Source organism: Anomaloglossus baeobatrachus (genome assembly GCF_048569485.1).
Source record: "Anomaloglossus baeobatrachus isolate aAnoBae1 chromosome 5 unlocalized genomic scaffold, aAnoBae1.hap1 SUPER_5_unloc_2, whole genome shotgun sequence".
Classification (NCBI taxonomy): domain Eukaryota; kingdom Metazoa; phylum Chordata; class Amphibia; order Anura; family Aromobatidae; genus Anomaloglossus; species Anomaloglossus baeobatrachus.
The window spans coordinates 993,639-1,016,596 of record NW_027441795.1 but is presented as its reverse complement, the minus strand read 5'-3'; the positions used below and the strand labels follow the sequence as shown (position 1 = coordinate 1,016,596).

The 22,958-nt window shown below is 42.7% G+C and overlaps 1 protein-coding gene across 1 annotated transcript in view; it reads right to left on the bottom strand.

The window, feature by feature from the left end:
• Positions 1–4,947: 4,947 nt before the first annotated feature.
• The window catches only part of LOC142258960 (uncharacterized), a 155,909-nt gene continuing 137,898 nt past the window's right edge, over positions 4,948–22,958 (bottom strand). Inside the window, 1 exon segment of the mRNA XM_075331509.1 lies at positions 4,948–6,531. Within this exon segment, the coding sequence (XP_075187624.1) occupies positions 5,522–6,531 (1,010 nt within the window). The 3' untranslated portion in view covers positions 4,948–5,521.

Genomic DNA, 22,958 nt, shown 5'->3' with positions numbered 1-22,958 from the left:
GCATCCGCCCTCGTCGTTTGTGCGATATGTGGTGATCGCTGCCATAGCGAATATCGCTACAGCAGCGTTACATGCACATACCTGTTCAGTGATGTTGCTGCTAAACAATCCCTCCTTCAAGGGGGAGGTGCGCTCGGTGTCACAGCGACGTCACAAAACAGCCGCCCAATAGAAGAGGAGGGGAGGAGATGAGCGGCCGGAACATGCCGCCCACCTCCTTCCTTCCTCCTTTCCAGTGGATGCAGGTAGGATGATGTTCATCGTTCCTGCGGTGTCACACACAGCGATGTGTGGTGCCGCAGGAACGACGGGCAACCAGTGGCATGCACCACCAACGATATTATGAAAAGGAGCAACGTGTCAACGATCAATGATTTTTGACGTTTTTCCGATCGTTGATCGCCGCTCCTTTTAGTCACACACAACGATATCGCTAACGGCGCCGGATGTGCGTCATGAACACCGTGACCCTGACGATATATCGTTAGCGATATCGTTGTGTGTAAAGTACCCTATAGACCCCTTTCAGTTCTGGTCTCTTCTACACCCATAATCTAAACTGTAATAAAGGTTTGTGGGCAGAGATGAGGGAACCTAAAAAGTAAAGTTCGGTGTTTGTACCAAATACAGACTTTATCAAAAAAATCTGTTAGAGTTTGGAGTTCTGGTGCTTTATGTATCCTAACCACTCGATCTAGCATCGCTGTGCTCGGGTACACTCAGTGCTCGGCCCAGTGCGAGCCGCTTGCAGTGTTTGACAGACTTTCACAGGAGGTAAAAACATTGTTATAGGATGTATTGTGTACAAGGAAAAAACTCCATCATCCCTCCCCCGGTAATAAATACTCTGTTAATGGCTGGATGCAAGTGGGCGGAGACCCGAACTGCCTAATCAGTGACTTCCAACAGGTTCAGGACCAGTCCGGTTCCCGAACGGAACTTTATTTAAAATATGCAAAACAAGAATGCAGAGGAGACACCATCACATGTTTCTCAACGCTGGCAGGAAACTATCCAGGTCTTTCACCGGAAAGGAAAAACCACAGGAAGGGCAGTCTCCAGTCAAGGAAACCGCCTATACCAAAACATGGTATCCATCCACAGACAGCTGTTTCGGGGTATTTGCCTCTCATCAGTGTGGAGTAGGAAACTGGCTAGTGGGAGCAATGCCTAGTAGAAGACTACATAGGTAAGGATGGTTGACCTAGAACAAAGCCCCCTGGGAAAATATGCAAAACAAGAATGCTGCAGAGACACCATTACATGTTCCTCAATGCTGGCAGATTGTTGATCTCCCTGAGGAGACTGCCTCATACGACTGCCAGCGTTGAGAAACATGTGATGGTGTCTCCGCGGCATTCTTGTTTTGCATATCTTGTTCTAGTGTCACTGCGTTTAGAAACACGTGATGGTGTCTCCGCGGTGTTGGATGTTGATCTCCTCAAGGTTAACCATCCTTACCTATGTAGTCTTCTACTAGGCATTGCTCCCACTAGCCAGTTTCCTACTCCACACTGATGAGGGGCAAATACTCCAAAACAGCGGTCTGTGGATGGATACCGTGTTTTGGTATAAGCTGTTTCCTTGACTAGAGACTGCCCTTCCCGTGGTTTCTCCTTCCCGGTGAAAGACCTGGCTTGTTTCCTGCCAGCGTTGAGAAACATGTGATGGTGTCTCCGCGGCATTCTTGTTTTGCATATTTTCCCAGGGGGCCTTGTTCTAATGTCACTGCGTTGAGAAACACGTGATGGTGTCTCCGCGGTGTTGGATGTTGATCTCCCCAAGGTCAACCATCCTTACCTACCATCACGAACCGGGGTGTGGGGGCTCCTTGTTTGCCTTCTGGAGCAGTTTTTCCCTGTACCCGAAGTCCTCGGTCCGGTCTTCTGAGCCACGGATGCTGACCAGGACTTTTTGGCGTTCTGACACCAAGTGTCAAAAAGAGCCTACTGAGCATGTGCGGGATTCCTATGGGTGTTTTGCCACTATCTGAGCATGTCAGTGATGTGGCACGTTCCTATTGGCCACAGTGACATCATCTGTGATGTGGTACGTTCCCATTGGCCGCCATGACATCATCAGTGATGTGGCACGTCTCCATTGGCTGCCGTGGCATCATCGGTGATGTGGCACATTCCTATTGGCCGGTGACGTTATCAGTGATGTGGCATGTTCTTATTGGCCACCGTGACATCATCAGTGATGTGTATGACTCCCATTGGCCAAAGGGGCTGGTTCCTCCATGTTGTGGGCGGTACAGAGGTGATAAATAGCCCTGACGCCCACATGGAGGTGCACACTCGTCTCTGTTCATACTGCTGTACACATCTTAGATAGGGTTAGGCAGCGAAGTCCCACCGGACTGATTGAGGGTCAGGAGGCAGGTTAGGGTGAGGCGTTGTGGTCATATTCATTGACCGAGTTAGGGTCAGTAGCTGGCGAAGCTAGGCTCCAGTGATATCGGGCTTGGTTAACCGGCTGTACCATATAGCAAGCCGATATAGGAGCAGTACCCTGTACACTCACCACTGCATATACCCTGAGCCCTGCTAGCAGGATACGGCTTGTGTTCTGCTTGTCCGATCCTATACATACCGTGTATCCTACATATATATATTACCTTCTGTGAAGGAACAGAAGTGTAATGCGCCATATAGACTGTGAGTTAACAGAGCTGTTTATTTACTATAATATTATTTCCTTATCTGATTCTTTCATTTAATAGAGTTCAGTATACATACTGCAGTATCGTGTGGCTTAGAACACGGTTACTGCATACACAGGTCCTCTGTGACGGGACAGAGTCTCTTTACATCTGTTGATACCTCTGTGTGACCTGTAACATAGAATAAATTAGTTAACGGGTTACTGTTGGGTTTCAGTAGGGCCTTGTGCTACCAGCTGCAGTTCTGCCATCACTGCACGGTGGACCCTAACCACTGGTAGTAGCATATCCTCATCTATTCCTATACCAGGAGGTCCCCCCGTAACACCCATGTAGTTTATTTAAAACATAACAGAAAAAGCTGAACCCAAACTTCAACGGATCCGCTTATCTCTTTTGTGGGTAGCCTCACAAAAAAAATAATCCCTTAGATATAAGACAGATAAAGTCCTTTAGTGTTTTTTATTTACAATAATTATGCTTTGTAAAGGGATCATTTTTATAACATAAAGAGTCCAATTTATGCGGGGCCCACGCCTGATTCATGAAGTGGTGCATGCCTCTTCATGAATCTGAAGCTTTTGATAAGTGGAATGTGCCTCCTTGTGTCATGCTAGAAATATTACTCCCATCAGGGACTGGAGTGAAATTTCTGGCATAGGGAACACCACAGCTCGTCATGAATTTAAGGAGCTGTGGTGTCACGTCCCCGTCCCACCCAAACCCTGCCAATTTTTGAGTCCAAAAAAGGCAAAAACCACCAAAATTTAGCACAACTATGAATTGATCTAAATTTATGTGACTTTTCAAAGCTTTTCTACCATTTTTTTGGAATAAAAGTTTTGATAAATTTGGACCAAAGTATCTTAACAGCTTCCACATATCCAGGATGCAGAATGTGATTCACTTCTCCCCTGTCCCTGCTGGGGATAGAAGCTATACCAGCCGTATATTACAATACAAAGGGAAGGGGAACAGAAAGCCCTATCACTAGGGAAAGGGGGACATGGTGACCCCTGACAATACAGCTCACCCTCACTGCCCTCACCAACTCTATATAGGTTCTGCACCTATCACCGAGCAGGAATAACTCTCCCTAGGCAAACCCTGATCTGGGCCTAAGTAAAGCGGGCTTTACACGAGACGAGAGATTGTGCGATATGTCGTTGGGGTCAAGGTTTTCGTGACGCGCATCCGGCATACCGGCGTACCGCACGACGTCGTCTTGTGTGACACCCCCTAGCGACTCAGTATCGTTCACAAATCCTGAGTCGTGTACTCGTCGCTAGGTTTCATAAAATTGTTTAATTAAAATGGTGGCGGTTGATCATCGTTTCCGTGGCATCATATGTTGCTCCGTGTGACACCATGGGAACGATGAACAGCAGCTTTACCTGCCTCCCGCGGCACCCGACGGCTTAATGGAAGTAAGAAGGTGGGCGGGATGTTTACATCCCGCTCATCTTCGCCCCTCCGCTTCTATTGGTCGCCTGCCGTGTGACGTCGCTGTGACGCCGATCGTCCCGCCCACTCCAGGAAGTGGACGTTCGTCGCCCACAACGAGGTCGTCCGGAAGGTAAGTACGTGTGACGGGGGATAAACGAGTTTGTGTGCCATGGGCAACTAATTGCCCATGACACAAAAACGACGGGGGCGGGTACGATCGATTGTGCTATCGCACAATCTATCGTCTCGTGTAAAGCAGGCTTAAGAATGGCAGGTATTAGCTCTTCGTCAACACCACTAACGCTAAGGGAGACAAAAGGAAACAATACAGGGGAGACACAAATGCAACCACCTGAGCCCAGGTACATAGCAAAATTCAAATACTTATCTTAGGAGTAGCTACTACAGAAGCTTGTGGAACAACAAGAGGAGACAACCGCTGCAAACCACAGCCAAGAACAACTATAAACCTCACCCAAAGCACCCCAGGGTGACGTTTATAAAGGAAGTCAGAGGCTTGCAACAGAGCAAAAACTGACAGTTTCCCAGAGTCATACAGTCTGCTGCTGCAGAAACAGAGAACTGTCAGTTAACAAGTTCTGCAAATCTCTGGGATTTTCCAACACATCTGCCATTGGATTCTCTGCCGGCCACGACAACTCTGTGACATCCCCTCACTATTTTTGTGCTAAATGCCTACAGCTCTGCCTCAACTCCAGAGGTTCTAAGGCAAAATCATCACTTCTAAACAATAGAGAAAGACAGGCATGAAGAATATACATTTACAAGCATTTATTAACAAAACAAGATTTGAAATGCAATTATATCCAATGTGATACTTAAGACTTCCTATATCCAATCTGGGGCTGCATTTTGTGGGATCTTAGTATGCAGAGCGGGATCCCACAGATCTCTGCAGCTGCTCTCTAAGCACGAGAAATTGCTCTCTGAACTAATGCAGCACTGCCACATACTTTGCATGGAGTCATAGAGCTCACTCTTCCACTGTGAATGATTACTGAGGGTTGTGGGATCTCACAACCTGGAAGTTCCTTTTGGCGGACATTAGGGACACTTCAAAAAGTTTTGGTACTGGATTATATTTAAAAAAATCACTAATCTGCGGCTCTTCACTGTTTTAGTAAATAATAAAGGCAGCCACAAATTTGTGATAAGCACTATTTAAAGGGAAAGTCATCTAACACATTGCACTAGAAACTGTGGGATATTACCTCGTAACAGTGTCAGCAGCAGATCCCCCATAACAGTGCGTCATGACCACATTCTTATGGTTTGAAAAATACGATAAGTTTAAAAAGAGAGAAAATGGTTCTTTCCCTCACCAATTCTTACTTGAGCATTTTCTGATGGGTAGCAAGACTTGATTTAACAGTTAAACATTTCAATTATTCACAACATGAAACAGGTTCCTTCCCTGTGTGGCTCCTTCACATGTTTAATAAGATCTGATTTATAAGAATAACATTTTCCACATTCATAACATAAAAATGGCTTCTTCCCTGTGTGAGATCTTTGATGACTAAGAAGATGTGATTTCTGAATAAAACACTTCCCACATTCTGAACATGAAAATGGCCTCTCCCCTGTGTGAATTCTTTGATGCTGAACAAGATCTGATTTTCGAATAAAACATTTCCCACACTCTGAACATGAAAATGGCTTCTCCCCTGTGTGATTTTTCTGATGTCTAACAAGGTCTGATTTCTGAATAAAACATTTCCCACATTCTGAACATGAAAAACGCTTCTCCCCTGTGTGATTTTTCTGATGTCTAACAAGGTCTGATTTCCGAATAAAACATTTCCCACATTCTGAACATGAAAATCGCTTCTCCCCTGTGTGATTTTTCTGATGTCTAAAAAAGTCTGATTTCTGAATAAAACATTTCCCACATTCTGAACATGAAAATGGCCTCTCCCCTGTGTGAATTCTTTGATGCTCAACAAGATCTGATTTCCAAATAAAACATTTCCCACACTCTGAACATGAAAATGGCTTCTCCCCTGTGTGATTTTTCTGATGTCTAACAAGGTCTGATTTCTGAATAAAACATTTCCCACATTCTGAACATGAAAATGGCTTCTCCCCTGTGTGATTTTTCTGATGTGTAACAAGGGCTGATTTCCGAATAAAACATTTCCCACATTCTGAACATGAAAAACGCTTCTCCCCTGTGTGATTTTTCTGATGTCTAACAAGGTCTGATTTCCGAATAAAACATTTCCCACATTCTGAACATGAAAATCGCTTCTCCCCTGTGTGATTTTTCTGATGTCTAACAAGGTCTGATTTCTGAATAAAACATTTCCCACATTCTGAACATGAAAATGGCTTCTCCCCTGTGTGATTTTTCTGATGTGTAACAAGGGCTGATTTCCGAATAAAACATTTCCCACACTCTGAACATGAAAATGGTTTCTCCCTTGTAGGAGCGGTTTCCTGTTCCACATCCTTTCTGTAACTTTTATTTTGTTTACAATTCTGTGATAAATCATAATTTTGGACTTGTTTGAAAAGATCAGATGATAAAGCTTTCCGAGGAAGGACTGGAGGTATATCTGGCACAACAGCATGCTCTTCATATGTATCATGTGTGATAGTTTGATCATCTGTTTTAAATTCTGAAGATATTAGATTTCCATCTGAACTCCTGATATAGTCATCGGCTAAAAATAAACACAATGTTATTATTTTTTAATGATATAATTTTGAAACTACATTTATTTTTTAAACCAGAACATCAGAAATTAAATTAGGAAACAAATTATTCTCAATCTGTTTTCCAATTTTAAGACCTAAGAGTTACATATTCGTTAATTCGTATCTCCCACTCCTAGCACCAGTTCTTTGGAATGTGCTACAGTAAATAATCTGATTGATTGTCATAATGTGACTGCAGGATAATGAGGGACAGGGAGATCCTATACTTTCCCTCATGCTAGGAAACCATGGGCTATCCCTAACCTCTGGCTTACCCCTGAATGTGGAAGGAAGGAGCAGGAGTATGATGGAAATACATATTAAGACAGACGGGAAAACCAAAATTCAGACACACTGCAAACTCACAGACAAACAGTGAGAGACTATGAGAAAAGCAAGAGCAGGAAGGCAGAAACAAAAAGATAACAAGAGTTAACACCACAACTGCTCACAGCAATAATGCACAACAACCACTAGTTTGTATCACAACACCTAATCATCACATGACGTGATGTCAAAAAGGTTCTTAAGCAGTCCTATAAACGGCATATAAACACTGGGGCCACTAGGAGAATGGGAGCCTTGTGAAATTGCCCAGCTTGCTCTCCCTTTTCCCTTATGCCAGTCCAGCATGCTAGCCTGTCTTCTGTTCAATTATTTTAGACTCCTGCAATTAAGAGACCTTTGGTTACATCATGTCACATGACTTCATCAAAGGTCCTTAAACAATCAATTTCCGAATACAACTGATGAGGTCCTTAAGAAAGTGGGGCTCCTGAGAAACTGCACAGTTTGACTCCTCCCAACACTGGCCCTGACTGTAACTAAGGTTTATTTTTAGGGAATCAGGGTATTCATGAACCCTCTGCAGATCTTTGAGTTGCCTTCATAACGACATAGAGAAGGCAATAGAAACAAACAGCAGAAGAAGCAGAAGCAAAGAAAATACAGCTGAAAAAACCCAGCGCAGAAAGTCTAAAAATATAAACACAAAATTAGTGCAGAAAGTACATGAGTAGAAATCTCTTACCGGATAGAGCTGGAGGAAACACATCCTGAGGAACATCGGGATTTTCTTGGTTACAGTCCTGTGGGAGAAGAGGATGGGGACATCTCTCTGGTGTTGTCCTCTTACTGGATAGACCTGGAGGAGACACATACAGGGACTGAATTCATTCCTTACATACAGATAATTATAGGCCGTGTGTATTTAGTCCTGTCTATTACCTGGTGATGTGAGGGGCTGGGGAACCTCCATCATGACGTCCTTGTACAGATCTTTGTGTCCTTCTAAATACTCCCACTCCTCCATGGAGAAATAGACGGTGACGTCCTGACACCTTATAGGAACCTGACACATACAATGATACCGTCACCCCCGATCCCTTCATAGCGTTACTGTATAATGTCCCAGCATTCCCAGCAGTGTCACCTCTCCAGTCAGCAGCTCAATCATCTTGTAGGTGAGTTCTAGGATCTTCTGGTCATTGATGTCCTCATGTATCGGGGGGTGAGGTGGAGGCCCCGTGATTGGGCTCAGGGGTCTTCCCCATCCCTCAGACACAGGGGCCTGACAGCGCTCACTAGAGGTCTTCTTCACTACTGTGTAATCCTGGTTATGGAGAGACACAGTAATAAATCTCACTCCAGACATTTCCAGAGTCCTCACCTCTCCAGTTCTGTCCATCTGTTATTCCCATAGATAAGAATGATGTAATGTGACGTCATCAGAATCTCTCACCTCTCCAGTAAGCCGGAAGAGGATCTCTAGGGTGAGGTGTAATATCCTCTCCGCCATCTTGTCCCTGTCCATATCCATCCTTCACGGGGCAATCAGGAGAATTCTCTTATACAGAAGATCTCCACTGAGAGGATCTGATATTGTAGGGACCTGAATGGGAAGGAGATGAACCGATATGTAAAATTAATGGAGATGAGGGAGGCGAGATATCATTTGAGTAGGAAAAAAAATTCAACATGAAATGTGCTATGTAAGTAGTAAAACCAACCGATAAAAATAGCACATTATCTTTATAAAAAAAAACAATCCTTCATACGGCAATGTGAACGGAAAAATAAAAGAGTAATTGCTCCCGAAATAAGAGAAGGGAAATACGAAAGAGCAAAAACAAAACATTTCCCAGTTTTTCGGTTAAGAACAGGGCAATGGAATTAGGATTCGATGTTTCCTTGTTTCTAACAGAAGAAGAGGGGCCACACATGGCGTACGGATCTGTGCACTCGCTGATACCCCCCATTTCTTGTATGAAGCAGCAAAATAGTGAAAATTATCCCAATTACAAAATGTGCCCACATTATATTTCACTCCCAAACTAGAAAAATTATGTAAATAACAAAGTTTAGATATTCTAAACTGGTTTCGGAGCTCGTAGACTTTAACCCCTTCACGACCGAGGGCAGTAAAATTATGTCCTTGCTGTCATAGTGTTAATTCCCTCCTGCTGCTGCCGGCAGCCGGCGGAGATAGGCGCACATCTCAGCTGATTTGTACAGCTGAGATGTGTGCCTAGCAGATACGAGCAGATCCGCGATTTGCCTGTGGCTGTTAACCTCTTAAATGGCGCTGTCAAATTGTGACAGCCCCAGTATAATCGCAATCGCCATAAAACTTTACTCACAGGCCTCCACCGGAAGTCACGTGACCTGATCACGTGGATCCGATGGTTGTGATGGGAGTGCAGGGTCATATGATGACTCCTGTAACTCACATGACTTAGGTCCTGTAACAAGCAGCCAAGTACTGCAGGATACAGGAGATGAGTATTTTTCCCGATATGACCGATGGTGCTCTGATTGGGAGAAATGAATGGGCAATCAGACTGCTGATCCTTATAGCTCCCTAGGGGAACTAGTAAAATAAAAAAAAGTAAAAAAAAAAGTTTTCAAAAATTAAAAAAAACACCTATAAGTTCAAATCACGCTCCTTTCACCTCATTGACAATGAAAGGGTTAAAAAAATTAAAAATATACAAACATTTGGAATCGCCGCATTCAGAAATGTCCGATCTATCAAAATATAAAACCAATTAATCTGATTAATAAACGACATAGTGGCAAAAAAATGGTAAATGCCAAAATTCCGTTTTTTGGTCGTCGTAAATTTTGTACAAAATGCGATAACAGGCGATCAAACTGTAGTATCTGTGCAAACAACGGTACCATTAAAAACTTCAGCTTGAGACACAAAAAATAAGCCGTCACTGAGCCAGAGATCATGAGAACGCTACGGGTTGTAGAAAATGGCACAAAATGTGCACCAGTTTTTTAGACAAACTTCTGATTTTTTTAACCCATTAGATAAAAGTAAACCTATACATATTTGATGTCTACAACCTTGTACCGACCTCAGGCATCACAGCGACACATCAGATTTTCTATGTAGTGAACACACAGAGAATAAAATATCTCAAAAACAATCGTGCAATCACAGTTTTTTTTGCAATTTTTCTGCATTTGGAATTTTTTTGCTGTTTTCCAGTACACTATATGGTAAAACTCATGGTTTCAGGAGTACAACTTGTTCCGCAAAAATCAAGCCCCACATGGCAAAATTGACTGAAAATTAAAAAAGTTACGGCTCTCAGATGAATTGGAGCGAAAAATACAATAAAAACCCCCGAAAAATCGGCCGGAGGTGAAGGGGTCCAGACCATCTTCTGACTCCTACTCTGCAGTGATGTTCTACAATGTCATTACATAGCAGAGCATCTATACGCAAACATGTAGCAACGGAGAGGAAATCCGTCCATCTCTACAAAAAGCTTCAACGGTTTATTACTGCCTCTGCCTTCTCTGTAACTGTATACACAGCTATGCAGTACAATGCAGCTGGAACGGCAAGGGACCTGACATTGACAGATCTCTGTGTGAGAGCCCAGACACCATCGGTACTTACAAACTGTAATTGTTTGGGGTCTGGTAAGTTCGATTTTTGTTTTGAGGGGGGATCGGTCTGCTTTCTTTTGGGGATGTCTGCTTTCTTTAATGAGTCCTGCTGTATTCTTTAACTTTTTTAGATGCTTGGACACTTCCCTATGGAAACGCAACTAGGGCTTATTTTTAGAGTAGGGCTTGTATTGTAATTACAGTATAGTCAAAAAAGCCCTAAGAATTCTACTAGGGCTTATTTTCAAGGTAGAAAGAGCTGACCGTGCTTCCTCCCCATACACAGAGGACATGTGGTCACTGCTAAGAAGTAAATTAAAAATACTTAAATACGGAACTGACCTTGGAATATGTGAAATGTAGGAAAATACCACTGTGAATCCGAATCTCTGTTATTAGCGTCGACCAGGTAAAAATCAGCCATATATACAAAATAATAAGTGCTACAAAATAGCTAAGAAATATTTACACGTGGTCATAAACATATAATATGACAGTGTCCGGCTTTCAGTCATAGGCATGGCCCCGATGAGGTTTAGTCACCGCTCAGTATACAGTGATCAGTGGTTGTATACGCGCTCTCACCACTGACTGACAGCAGGTTCTAATGCTGAGCGGCTGTCAGTCACTGCGGGGGGCAGGGTATATATGTGGTAATAACAGACATTTCCCTTATTTTCCCACCAGTATCGCTCGACATCAGCAATAAAAACTCGATGCTGAAGTTGGTTTCTTATTGGCCCAGTTTCTTATTCGGGGCTGAAGTTGTTTCTTATTTGGATTTTTTTTCTGTTTTTCTTTTTACAGGTTTAACAACAAACATAAAAAAAATCCCAATAATAAAGTACAATACAGCGCAGAGCCCGGATGTGAATACACTTAACAGCAGCAACAAAAATGATAAAACTGGAAGAAAAATGGGCATCAAAGTGGGCACCGAAGGGTGTTATGTAAAAGGTTAAATGACCTTGGGTCACTAATCTGACACCTCCATTATATAGTGATGTCTCGCATCAGATTCAGGTCACTCCAGCCCGGCCCAAATGGGTTCTGGGCATCAGAACTGGCAGCAAAGTGAGCAAATCGCCAATTTTACAGACGTGAATAAGTAACTGGTGTTCTGTAAAGTTCTCTTCCGGCTGATGTAAATGGGTTTCTGGCATTAATTAGTAATCACAAAGGGAAAGTCGCCATTGTTCTCTGATTTCAGTCTATTCTCACATTATTATGGTTTTACCTATACAGATCAGTGGCCCAAGGCCATTTAACCCTTTCCACAATGCCCTTCAGTGCCACTTTGATGCCCATTTTTGTGCCAGTTTTATCATTTTTGTTGCTTTTCAGTGTATTCACATCCGGGCTCCGCACTGCAGGGGATTATATTGTTGTAATTTTTTATTTTTGTTGCTGAAAACCGTTAAAAAATATAAAAAATTGCCGAATAAGAAACAAGACTTCAGCCTCATCATGAAAGCAAAAACAATAAAGACGATGACAGTAACATGAAAATGAAGCCGAGGAAATCACGAGAAAAGATGCAAAATTTACTTGAATATCCGAACAAGGAAAAAGATTTTCCCAGATCTTTAACCCCTTTATGACAGCCTTACGGATTAAAATGGTGGCAGAAAAAAGTACTTATTCTGATCTGCCGTTTTAAAACGGCGGCAAGAAATAAAGTGTTTACCGCCCCCCAGCATCGCGAAATCTCCGTGGTTTCAGCTACCGAGGGTAGCTAAGACCCTGGAGATCAATATTCAGGCCGAAAAAAATGATTTATCTCCCACCTGGCATAATCAATCATGTTAGATGGGAGATAAATCTCCTCCCCCGGTTCCCCGATGTGGCCAAAGTGCCCCCCCCCAGTCCCACATTATCTAAAATGTCCGGCGCGCACGCTGCGCTTATCCTCCTCCTCTGAGTTTTGTCGCATCTGACATGTTAGATGTGACATCAAAGTTCTCCTCAGGTCCAGCCAGCTCACCCCTTGTCAATCCTCGGTCTCCTGTTACCTCCTGCAGTGACGATCCCCCACGATCCCTCCTCTTCCTTCTCAGAAGATCCTGGCCACATGCGCAGAGCTGCTCTCAGCCGTCTCGCTGCTAGTAGTGACACTGAACTTACTGCAGCTCACACTGCCGTGCTTTGGACCCGGGGAGTGTGAGTGCAGCATTTCTGCAACCACACTCTTCACATGGAGGGTTTGCACTTCCAGAAAATGGGGATACGTTCTCTGAGTGTGCCCCCCAGAGTTGTCATAGGACCTCCAAAATGGATTACGGCGGACTGGATTTTGTTTTCTTTTCAAGAAATTGATGAAGGAGGGAATGTAAGAGAATCTTTTGTTTTACTACTGACTAAGTTGTGATGTCAGGTATCTGAAAGACGCCATGACATGATTAACCCTAACCCCAACAACCCCATTTATTACCCCATTTGGCACCACACCAGGGCAACTGGAAGAGCCGTGCGAAGCGCCAGGATTAGCGCATCTAACGGATGCGCCACTTCTGGGCTGCTGTGGCCTGCTATTTTTAGGCTGGGAAGGGCCAAATAACCATGGTTATTTCCACCCTGAGAATACCAGACCACAGCTGTACACTTTAGTTTGGCTGGTAATTTAATTTGGGGGGGACCCCACTTTTTTTAATTATTTATAAAGAATTAAAAACAAACAGCATGGAGACACCTCCATTTTGGATTACCAGCCAAGGTGAAGCTGCCAGCTCTTGTCTGCAGCTTTCTGCTTTACCCTAGCTGTTTTTTTTTTTGTTTTTTTGTTTTTTGGGGGGGCTAAATACAAGGTTAAACACCATTTAGTGCCACATGAAAGTTACTAAAGGGTGCCAGCTTAGAATATGAAGTGGGGTGGGACATTATATATGTGTTTGGCATCTATTTATCTAGCCAGCCATCCATCCATCCATCCTTCCATCCTAGCTTATTAGGCTATGTGCCCACGATCAGGATTTGCAGCGGTTTGGACGCAGAGTGTTTTGACTGCGATGATGTGCAGTACAAGCGCAGTGGCGGGATGTTTAGAAATCTCCTGCCCACTGTGCTCCTTTTCTCTGCAGCATAAACCAACCAGCGGTGCGGCTTCCTGAGACGCAGGATGTCAGTTTATGCTGTGGAGATGAGAATGTTTTTCGCAGGGAGAATAAAGTCCGCAGTGGCCTGAACCCGGATCGTGAGCACGGGCAGCTGCATTCTCGTGTGGACAACACTGGCATCTGCACAAAATGGCTGACACTGCGTCCTAGATGCAGTGTCAACGAATCGTGGGGACACAGCCTAAAAGTGAGAAATTTGGCACTACAGCAACATTTTTGTGAACTACCTGCTCACTATACCCTTGAATAAAATTCTTGAGTGGTCTAGTGTCCAAAATGGGGTCACTTGTAGGGGTTTCTGGTACCTTAGGGGCCCTGCAAATGCGACATGGTGCCCGCAATTTATTTCAACTTTTCTAAAATTCACATAGTGCTCCTTCTGTTCCGAGCTCTCCTGTTTGTCCAAACAGAGGTTTTTTGGCCACATGTAGGGTATCACTGAGCTCTTAAAAATTTGTATAACAAACTGTGGTGTCCACTTTTTGGTGTGTCCTCTTGAAAAAGTGAGAAATTTGGTGCTGAAGCAACATTTTTGTTAAAAAAATGAAAATTTTCAATATTATGAGCTAAGGTTATCAAATTCTGTGAAGTACCTGTGGGTTCAAAATGCTCAATATACCCCTGGATAAAATCCTTGAGGGGTTTAGTTTTCAGAATGGGGTCACATATGGGAAGCTCTAATGTTGAGGTATCTCAAGGGCTCTCCAAACGCGACATGGAGTTTTCTAATGATTCAGCAAATTTTACAGTCAAATGGCGCTCCTTCCCTTCAGAGCCCTGCCGTGTTCCCAAACAGTTGATTTCCATCACATATGAGATATCTGCATACTCAGGAGACATTGCACAATAAATTTTATGGTGCATTTTTCCTGTTACCCTTGTGAATACAGTGGAACCTCGCTTAACGAGTAACCCAGTTAGCGAGTATATTGTTTAACGAGCAAAGCTTGCTGTAAATTTACAACTCAGTTTACAAGCAAGCTTTTCCGTACGAGCAAAATACTCACTGCACACACTTCCGGTTCTGTACATCCACCGCACTCTAAACCGCTTTTGCAGTCCGCTCAAACACACACAAACACGCATGCACACACACATATTATGCTCACCTTACCTTGCGTTCTATTGCTGGCCTCATGGTTATTGTAGTTCGCCGCTGCAGGATGTGTGTCGGGTAAGCATTGCGACGATTCTCGTGTGGGTGTTTGTGGGTGTTTGTACGTGTGTGGAATGGCACAATAGGGGACCAAGATGGGAGATTTAACAAGTTGTGGGACGAATTGTCTGAGCTTGCATTATTTCATATGGGAAATCTTGCTTTGCTAGACGAGTAACTTGGTTAACAAACACACTCCTAGAACGGATTGTACTCGTTAATAGAGATGAGCGAACCAGCCGCGGTTCGGCTCGAGCTCGGTTCGCCGAACCGAGGTCCCGTTCGAGTTCGGTTCGGCGAACGTTCGACAAACCGAACTCGAACCAATAGGAAATAATGGGAGGCAATCACAAACACATAAAAACGCATTATAAATGTACACATACAGTTAATAAACATTGCCATAACACTTACCGGTGCCCGCGATGCGTCCTGCTCTCTGTCTCCTGTCACTATTCCTTCCGATGATCGCTGCGTCCTCCCGATAACCAGCACTGACAGGACCTTCCGTGACGTCGTCAAAATAACCATGTGACCAGTCACGAGGCTATTATCTCATTGGCTACAGAGTGGTCACATGGCTTTGACGTCATGTCCTGTCCTAGGTCCTGTCATTGCACTCTCCGGTACACGGTGCACATTTGTGTATCGCCGTGTACCGGCGACATGCTCTAGCACACGGTCGACTCCCCGTTCCGTTAGGGACCGGCTGACACAGCCGGTCATTAACGGATATCACCGTTGCCATAGCAACGCAGTTAGCGGTGACGTCACCGCTAACCGCGGCTCCGGGAATCACATGATCGGAGCACCGTTGCTATGGTAACGCGTCTGTCAGCGTTACCGCTGTTACCGCTAACAGCCAGCAGCACTGATCTCTCACGGAGTGAAGGCTGCACGGGAAGCAGCGTCTTCCCCCATGCAGCAATGATGGAGCAGAGCTGCATTTGTTGAATGAGAAAGACAGAAGACCATGGATCGTGGAGGGCTGACAGGGGGTAATAAAGATGGAGTCTCTAATGTGTCTGTGTATTTATTTCTATTAAAGTATTTTTTCTCTGTGTGGTGTCTTTTTTTTAACCCTTTATTCGAGATTCTTAATGGCCGGGTCAAACGTGCCTGACATTAAGAATCTCTGGCTTAATACTAGCTAGTAAAACAAAGCTAGTATTAACTCATTATTACCCAGCAAGCCACCCGGCTTCAGGGCTGTTGGAAGAGTTAAAATTGTACATAAAACATACACACACACACGGCTGTTGACTGGAAAAAGGCGTCAAAAAAAACCTGCATAGTATATAGGAATAGTATCAATCGGAAAGCAATAGTATGGCAATGGGGATAGTGTGAGGGAACTCAGGGACAATAATGAATAGATTATAAATACTGCCAAAACCCTTTCAGACACTAAAAAATGTAACTAGAATTAGTGCCACATAAATTGTAGTAGGCAAAAATTGCAGCTAATGGCAGATAAATAAACAGGTAAATAAATATTGTTCCTGAACACCATGAACGCTAACCGACAGCCTCAAAAAAGCAGAAAAAATATATATATATAAGGGAGACATACGGCTCAGGGGATTTTAGACCCGTAAATGATCTTAAGGAATTGTCAAAATCAACACATTCCAATCACTAAATAGTGGTATATTCGCACAAAATATAGAGCACAGTCTCTTCACAATATATAATGCCCGCTTCACTAAAGGCTATCAGGCACTATAAATGGTGCCACATTAATGGGATAAAATCACCAAAAGTACAACTGATGATAAGCAATTGAATAAGCAAGGAAAATATCATTCCAGAATACCGCCAATGCTAAACCGACAGCCTCAAAACCAGCAGGCAGAATATAGAGAGAGTGAGACACAGCTCAGGATTTTTGGACGCGGTACATTGATGATATCTTTATGATCTGGCACGACACTGAGGAGGAACTAAATCTTTTTATGGGAGCATTAAATGAAAATGATTGTAATATACATCTTACCTACCAAGTTGATCGGAACTCTGTTGAATTCCTTGATGTTATTGTGAAGCGTGATAAGTCTAACTACCTTCATACAGATCTTTTTCGTAAAAAAACTGCAACTAACTCTCTACTACACGCTAGTTCTTCACACCCTCCAGCCCTGATTAAGTCCATTCCCGTTGGACAATTTTTGCGCCTGCGCAGGATTTGTTCAAGTGATATGGACTTTAATAGACGAGCGGTTGAGCTTAGTGAAAGGTTCCACGAAAGGGGCTATAGTCGTAGATTGGTAAAAAGGGCATTGAATAGAGCCAAATTCACTCCAAGACAGAATCTTCTATACAATTCTGAGCAACGTAAGACTAAAACCAACCAAGTGAGGTTTATTACGAAATTCAACTCACAGCATTCTTTCATGTATTCCTGCCTTGAGAGATTTTGGCCAATACTAACTGCTGATCCAGTATTTTCCCAATACCTGAACAATAGACCGAGTATTACGTTTAGGAGGTCGACAAATCTACGCGACAGATTAGTCCAAAGCCATTATAGTAATAAACCTACTACCTTTCTTGATCAGTATCGTCAACCCTGGGGTTGCTCCCCATGTGGCAATTGCGTGGCATGCTCTAACATTATTAAAGCGAAGACTTTTACGGACTCAAAAGCAAGTAGGATCTTTAATATCACACATCCTATCACTTGTACCACCAAGGCCGTCGTGTATTACGCCACTTGCCCCTGTGGGTTGATATACGTTGGCCTTACCTCTCGACAGCTTAAAGTTAGGACACGTGAACATGTCAATGGAATTATGGCTGCAAAGGACATCACTGATATGTCCATTTTGAAGACCATCCCAAAACACTTTAAACTCCACCATAACTGTGATGCTTCACTGTTTTTGGTGAGAGGGATCGATCATATCCGCCCACATATACGAGGTGGAAATATCAAGAAACAGTTAGCAAGACTTGAGGCTAAGTGGATATGGACTCTGAATACGGTGTCCCCTTTGGGACTTAATGAGAATCTCAGCTTTGTTCCTTTCTTGTGACCACTTGGAGTCATTCTATATAATATTGGTTTTCCATCATATTATATTGTTGGTTTTATTTTGTTTTAATCCATGTTTTTAATCATGTTTTTAATTTTATATTTTTCTTTTAGTTTGATTGACCATATATGATGGTGAATATCGTGGATTGCTACATACATTTATACATCCTTGGTGAAATATTGGATTGAATTTTATTGCTGTGTCGGAACCATCTCTGGAATGAACTAAACATAATATATCCATCTATATCAGATACATTTATGAAATTCGTTTCTTTCTCTATATATATTTATTGGGATCTCTCTTTTTCTGTTATTCTGTATGAATTATGTTTAATTGTGTCACTTTGCACTTATGTGTCTGCGTGTATTTGGACATGCAGGCACATACACGAATTTGTACCTTTTATAATTGTGTATATGTATGTGTATTTATGAATTTTTCTTTCATGTCTGGTGCGGTTCAGTTCTTTGACCATGGTTCAATATATGCCCTCACTTCCTCAGATTCTCACTCCCTTTCCTCACTGCCTCACATCACCTTATATATGAATGCGCATGAGCCCCATGGCCTTTGAGGGATGGCACCACATATGAATGAATTAATGTATTGATTTCTAAAGTGTTGGTATGCCAATGTTACATTTTATAATTTGTGTATATGACTTCACATGCATGTATATGTATATCACGTTTTTCACAGTGATTTTCTTGAAGATCAACCACCCCCCCTCCCCTTCTCTCTTTCTCTCTCTCTCTCTCTCTCCCCCTCTCTCTCTCTCTCTTTACTTCTCTCTCTTTTTTCTCTCTTTCTCTCTCTTTTTCTCTCTCTCTCTATCTTTCTTTCTCTCTCTCTCTCTTTCTCTCTCTCTCTCTTTCTCTCTTTCTTTCTTTCTTTCTCTCTCTTTCTCTTCCCCCCCCCCCCCCTGGTCCCACGGCCCTTCATATGATGGGTTATTAATTAACCCCCTTGCACATTGATGTGCACTGTGCACCTTTTATTATATTATATTTTATATTTTATATAAAAAATTTTCATGTATGGACACTTATTCTTTGCTCCTTTCATTATATATTTTACATGATATTATTTATCATGTTACTTGGTCCTGGTCACTTGCCCAGTGCAATTGGCCCCTATATCTATCCTTTCCCCCTTTCCACCCCCCCCCCCCACCTTCCCTTGGTCTTCACGGCCCTTCATATGATTGGTTATTATTTAACCCCTTAAGACATTGATGTGCACTGTACACTTTATATTATATTATATTATAAAATATTTTCATATATGGACACTTATCCTTCGCCCCTTCATTACACATTTTACATGTCATCTTCTTTTCCACATATTTGGCTTATCTCCTGCTTCTTTATCCATTTTTTATTTCACTTTATTTTTTTGTTAGAAATATATATGGTTATAATACTGGATTGGTCATTTGGTCCTGTTCACTTGTATTGTGTAATTTGTCTCGTGTTATAATTTTAATTTGATCCCCCTTAGATGTATATTCAACTTAGTATCGATTCTATATAACAGTATGTGAAATCCGTTTGGTTCAAACTATTATTCTATACGTTATCTTTATAGTTATTTTCCTGCTTTTGTGCAGTGACCCAGTGATTTGGTTATGACGATTTTGACACTTTCTCCATGTGACTTTCTATGTGTACGATCAAGTGACGCATGCGCACAGATTCTGTGCTGATTTGGTGCTGTCTTAAATTTACGTCTATCTCCTTTATTTACCTATGACACTCCTGTCATGTGATTTACTATGTATGGGTTTGACTACGCTTGCGCTTATATTATGGGTTGATGGACTGTCAGTTGACATGCGCACAGACTCTGTGTTGATTCGTCCCATTCTTACGTCCATCTTCCTGATTTACCTATGACGCGGTGTAACACTGCTGTCATGTGATCAATGACGTATACGTTCAACGGCGCATGCGTTCATTCTCTGTGTTGATTGGTCATTAGTTTACATTTAATCTGAGGCAATCCTGTATGACTCCACCCCCTGAAGAAGTCGCTACGAAACGTGCGCGCGTCGGGGCAGGCGCCGTACACCGAGAGGAGGCTGTGCTCCATAACCCCAGGTGAATATATCACTATTTTGTGATTAGAGTGTGCCGATTCTGACACCTCTTTGGGATTAGGATTATTTATATCTATATCGTTTCCCTGTTGGTCAAAAAATCCTGAGCTGTGTCTCACTCTCTCTATATTCTGCCTGCTGGTTTTGAGGCTGTCGGTTTAGCATTGGCGGTATTCTGGAATGATATTTTCCTTGCTTATTCAATTGCTTATCATCAGTTGTACTTTTGGTGATTTTATCCCATTAATGTGGCACCATTTATAGTGCCTGATAGCCTTTAGTGAAGCGGGCATTATATATTGTGAAGAGACTGTGCTCTATATATTTTGTGCGAATATACCACTATTTAGTGATTGGAATGTGTTGATTTTGACAATTCCTTAAGATCATTTACGGGTCTAAAATCCCCTGAGCCGTATGTCTCCCTTATATATATATTTTTTCTGCTTTTTTGAGGCTGTCGGTTAGCGTTCATGGTGTTCAGGAACAATATTTATTTACCTGTTTATTTATCTGCCATTAGCTGCAATTTTTGCCTACTACAATTTATGTGGCACTAATTCTAGTTACATTTTTTAGTGTCTGAAAGGGTTTTGGCAGTATTTATAATCTATTCATTATTGTCCCTGAGTTCCCTCACACTATCCCCATTGCCATACTATTGCTTTCCGATTGATACTATTCCTATATACTATGCAGGTTTTGGGTTTTTTTTGACGCCTTTTTCCAGTCAACAGCCGTGTGTGTGTGTGTATGTTTTATGTACAATTTTAACTTTGTTAATAAAGATATAACTTATTTAAGACCTTGTTGTTCGGTTTTCTCTTTTTTGGTTTAATAATTCTATATCCGAATGGTCATTATTGATCCTATATCCCCACATTTTGATTATGCTTTAGTATTATCTTTATACGTATTTTTATATTCATGAATCTTATGTGGTATGGATTTTGTCCTCTAACTATTGGTGTTCTCTGTCGGAAGAGTTGGATACAGCGCCAGATGATGGCGCTTCTATGAAAGCGCCATTTTCTGGGGCGGCTGCGGACTGCAATTCGCAGCAGAGGCGCCCAGAAACCTCAGGCTAACCTGTGCTGCGGATTCCAATCCCCAGCTGCTTAGTTGTACCTGGCTGGACACAAAAATGGGGCGAAGCCCACGTCACTTGTTTTTTAATTATCTCATGAAATAAGTGAAACAATTAAAAAAAAAACGGGCTTCCCTATATTTTTGGTTCCCAGCCGGGGTACAAATAGGCAACTGGGGGTTGGAGGCAGCCCGTGGCTGCCTGCTGTACCTGGCTAGCATACAAAAATATGGCGAAGCCCACATAATTTTTTTGGTGGGCAAAAAACTTCTGCATACAGTCCTGGATGGAGTATGCTGAGCCTTGTAGTTCTGCAGCTGCTGTCTGCTCTTCTCCATACAGACAGACAGCAGCTGCAGAACTACAAGGCTCAGCATACTCCATCCAGGACTGTATGCATAAGTTTTTTGCCCCCTGAAAAATTATGTGGGCTTCACCATATTTTTGTATGCTAGCCAGGTACAGCAGGCAGGTACGGCTGCCCCCAACCCTAAGTGGCCTATTTGTACCCGGCTGGAACCAAAAATAAAGGGAAGCCCTTTTTTATTATTTCATGAATTTCATGAAATAATTAGAAAACAAATGACGTAGGCTTCGCTCCATTTTTGTGTCCAGCCAGGTACAACTAGGCAGCTGGGGATTGGAATCCGCAGCACAGGTTGGCCTGAGCTTTCTGGGCCCCACTGCTGCGAATTGCAGTCTGCAGCCACCTCAGAAAATGGCACTTTCATAGAAGCGCCATCTTCTGGCGCTGTATCCAACTCTTCCAGCACCTGCCTGCTATACCTGGCTAGCATACAAAAATATGGCGAAGCTCACGTCCTTTTTTTGTAGTTTTTTGGATTTTCCATTGCCAGTGAAGGCAACACCAAGCAGTGGGGGTTAGCAGCCAGTAGCTGCTTGGATTACCCTTAGCTAGCAATACAAAAAATGCAGCGGGAGCCCATATATATTTTTTTTAATTATTTATTTAAATAACTAAAAACAAAATGGGCTTCCCTGTATTTTGATTGCTGGACATCACAGTGCTGTAAAAATAAATCTTTAAAAAAAATGACGTAGCGCTCCGCGGTATTTTTGATTCTCAGCGCAGATAAAGCAGACAGCTATGGGTTGCCACCCCCATCTGCCTGCCATTTCCTTGGTTGACAATCAAAATACAGGGAAGCCCATTAATTTTTTCTATTTAAAAAATAGTTAAAAAAAAAAATGACGTTGGGTCCCCCCATTTTTGATAGCCAGCTAGGGTAAAGCGGACGGCTATAGCCTAAAAACCACAGCTGGCAGCTTTACCGTGGTTGGGGATCCAATGTGGAGGTCCCCCCAGGCTCTTTTTTTATAATTATTTTATAAATATTAATAATTACACAAAAAAAGTAGGGCCCCCCCTCCCAAATTGGATCAGCTGTGGTCTGGTATTCTCAGGGTGGGAAGGTCCATAGTTATTGGGCCTTCACAGCCTAAAAATAGCAGGCCGCAGGCACCCCCGACGCGCCAATCCTGGCGCTTCACCCCAGCTCATCCCGTGCCCTGGTGCAGTGGCAAACGGGGTAATTAATCGGGTTGATACTAGCTGTAAAGTCACCTGAGATCAAGCCCAGCAGTTTGTGATGTCATGGCGTCTATTAGATACCCAACATCATAAACTGTCAGTACTAACAAAAAAAAAAAAAAAATCGACAAAAAAAATTTATTTGAAAAAACAGTCCCCAAAACATTCCCTCT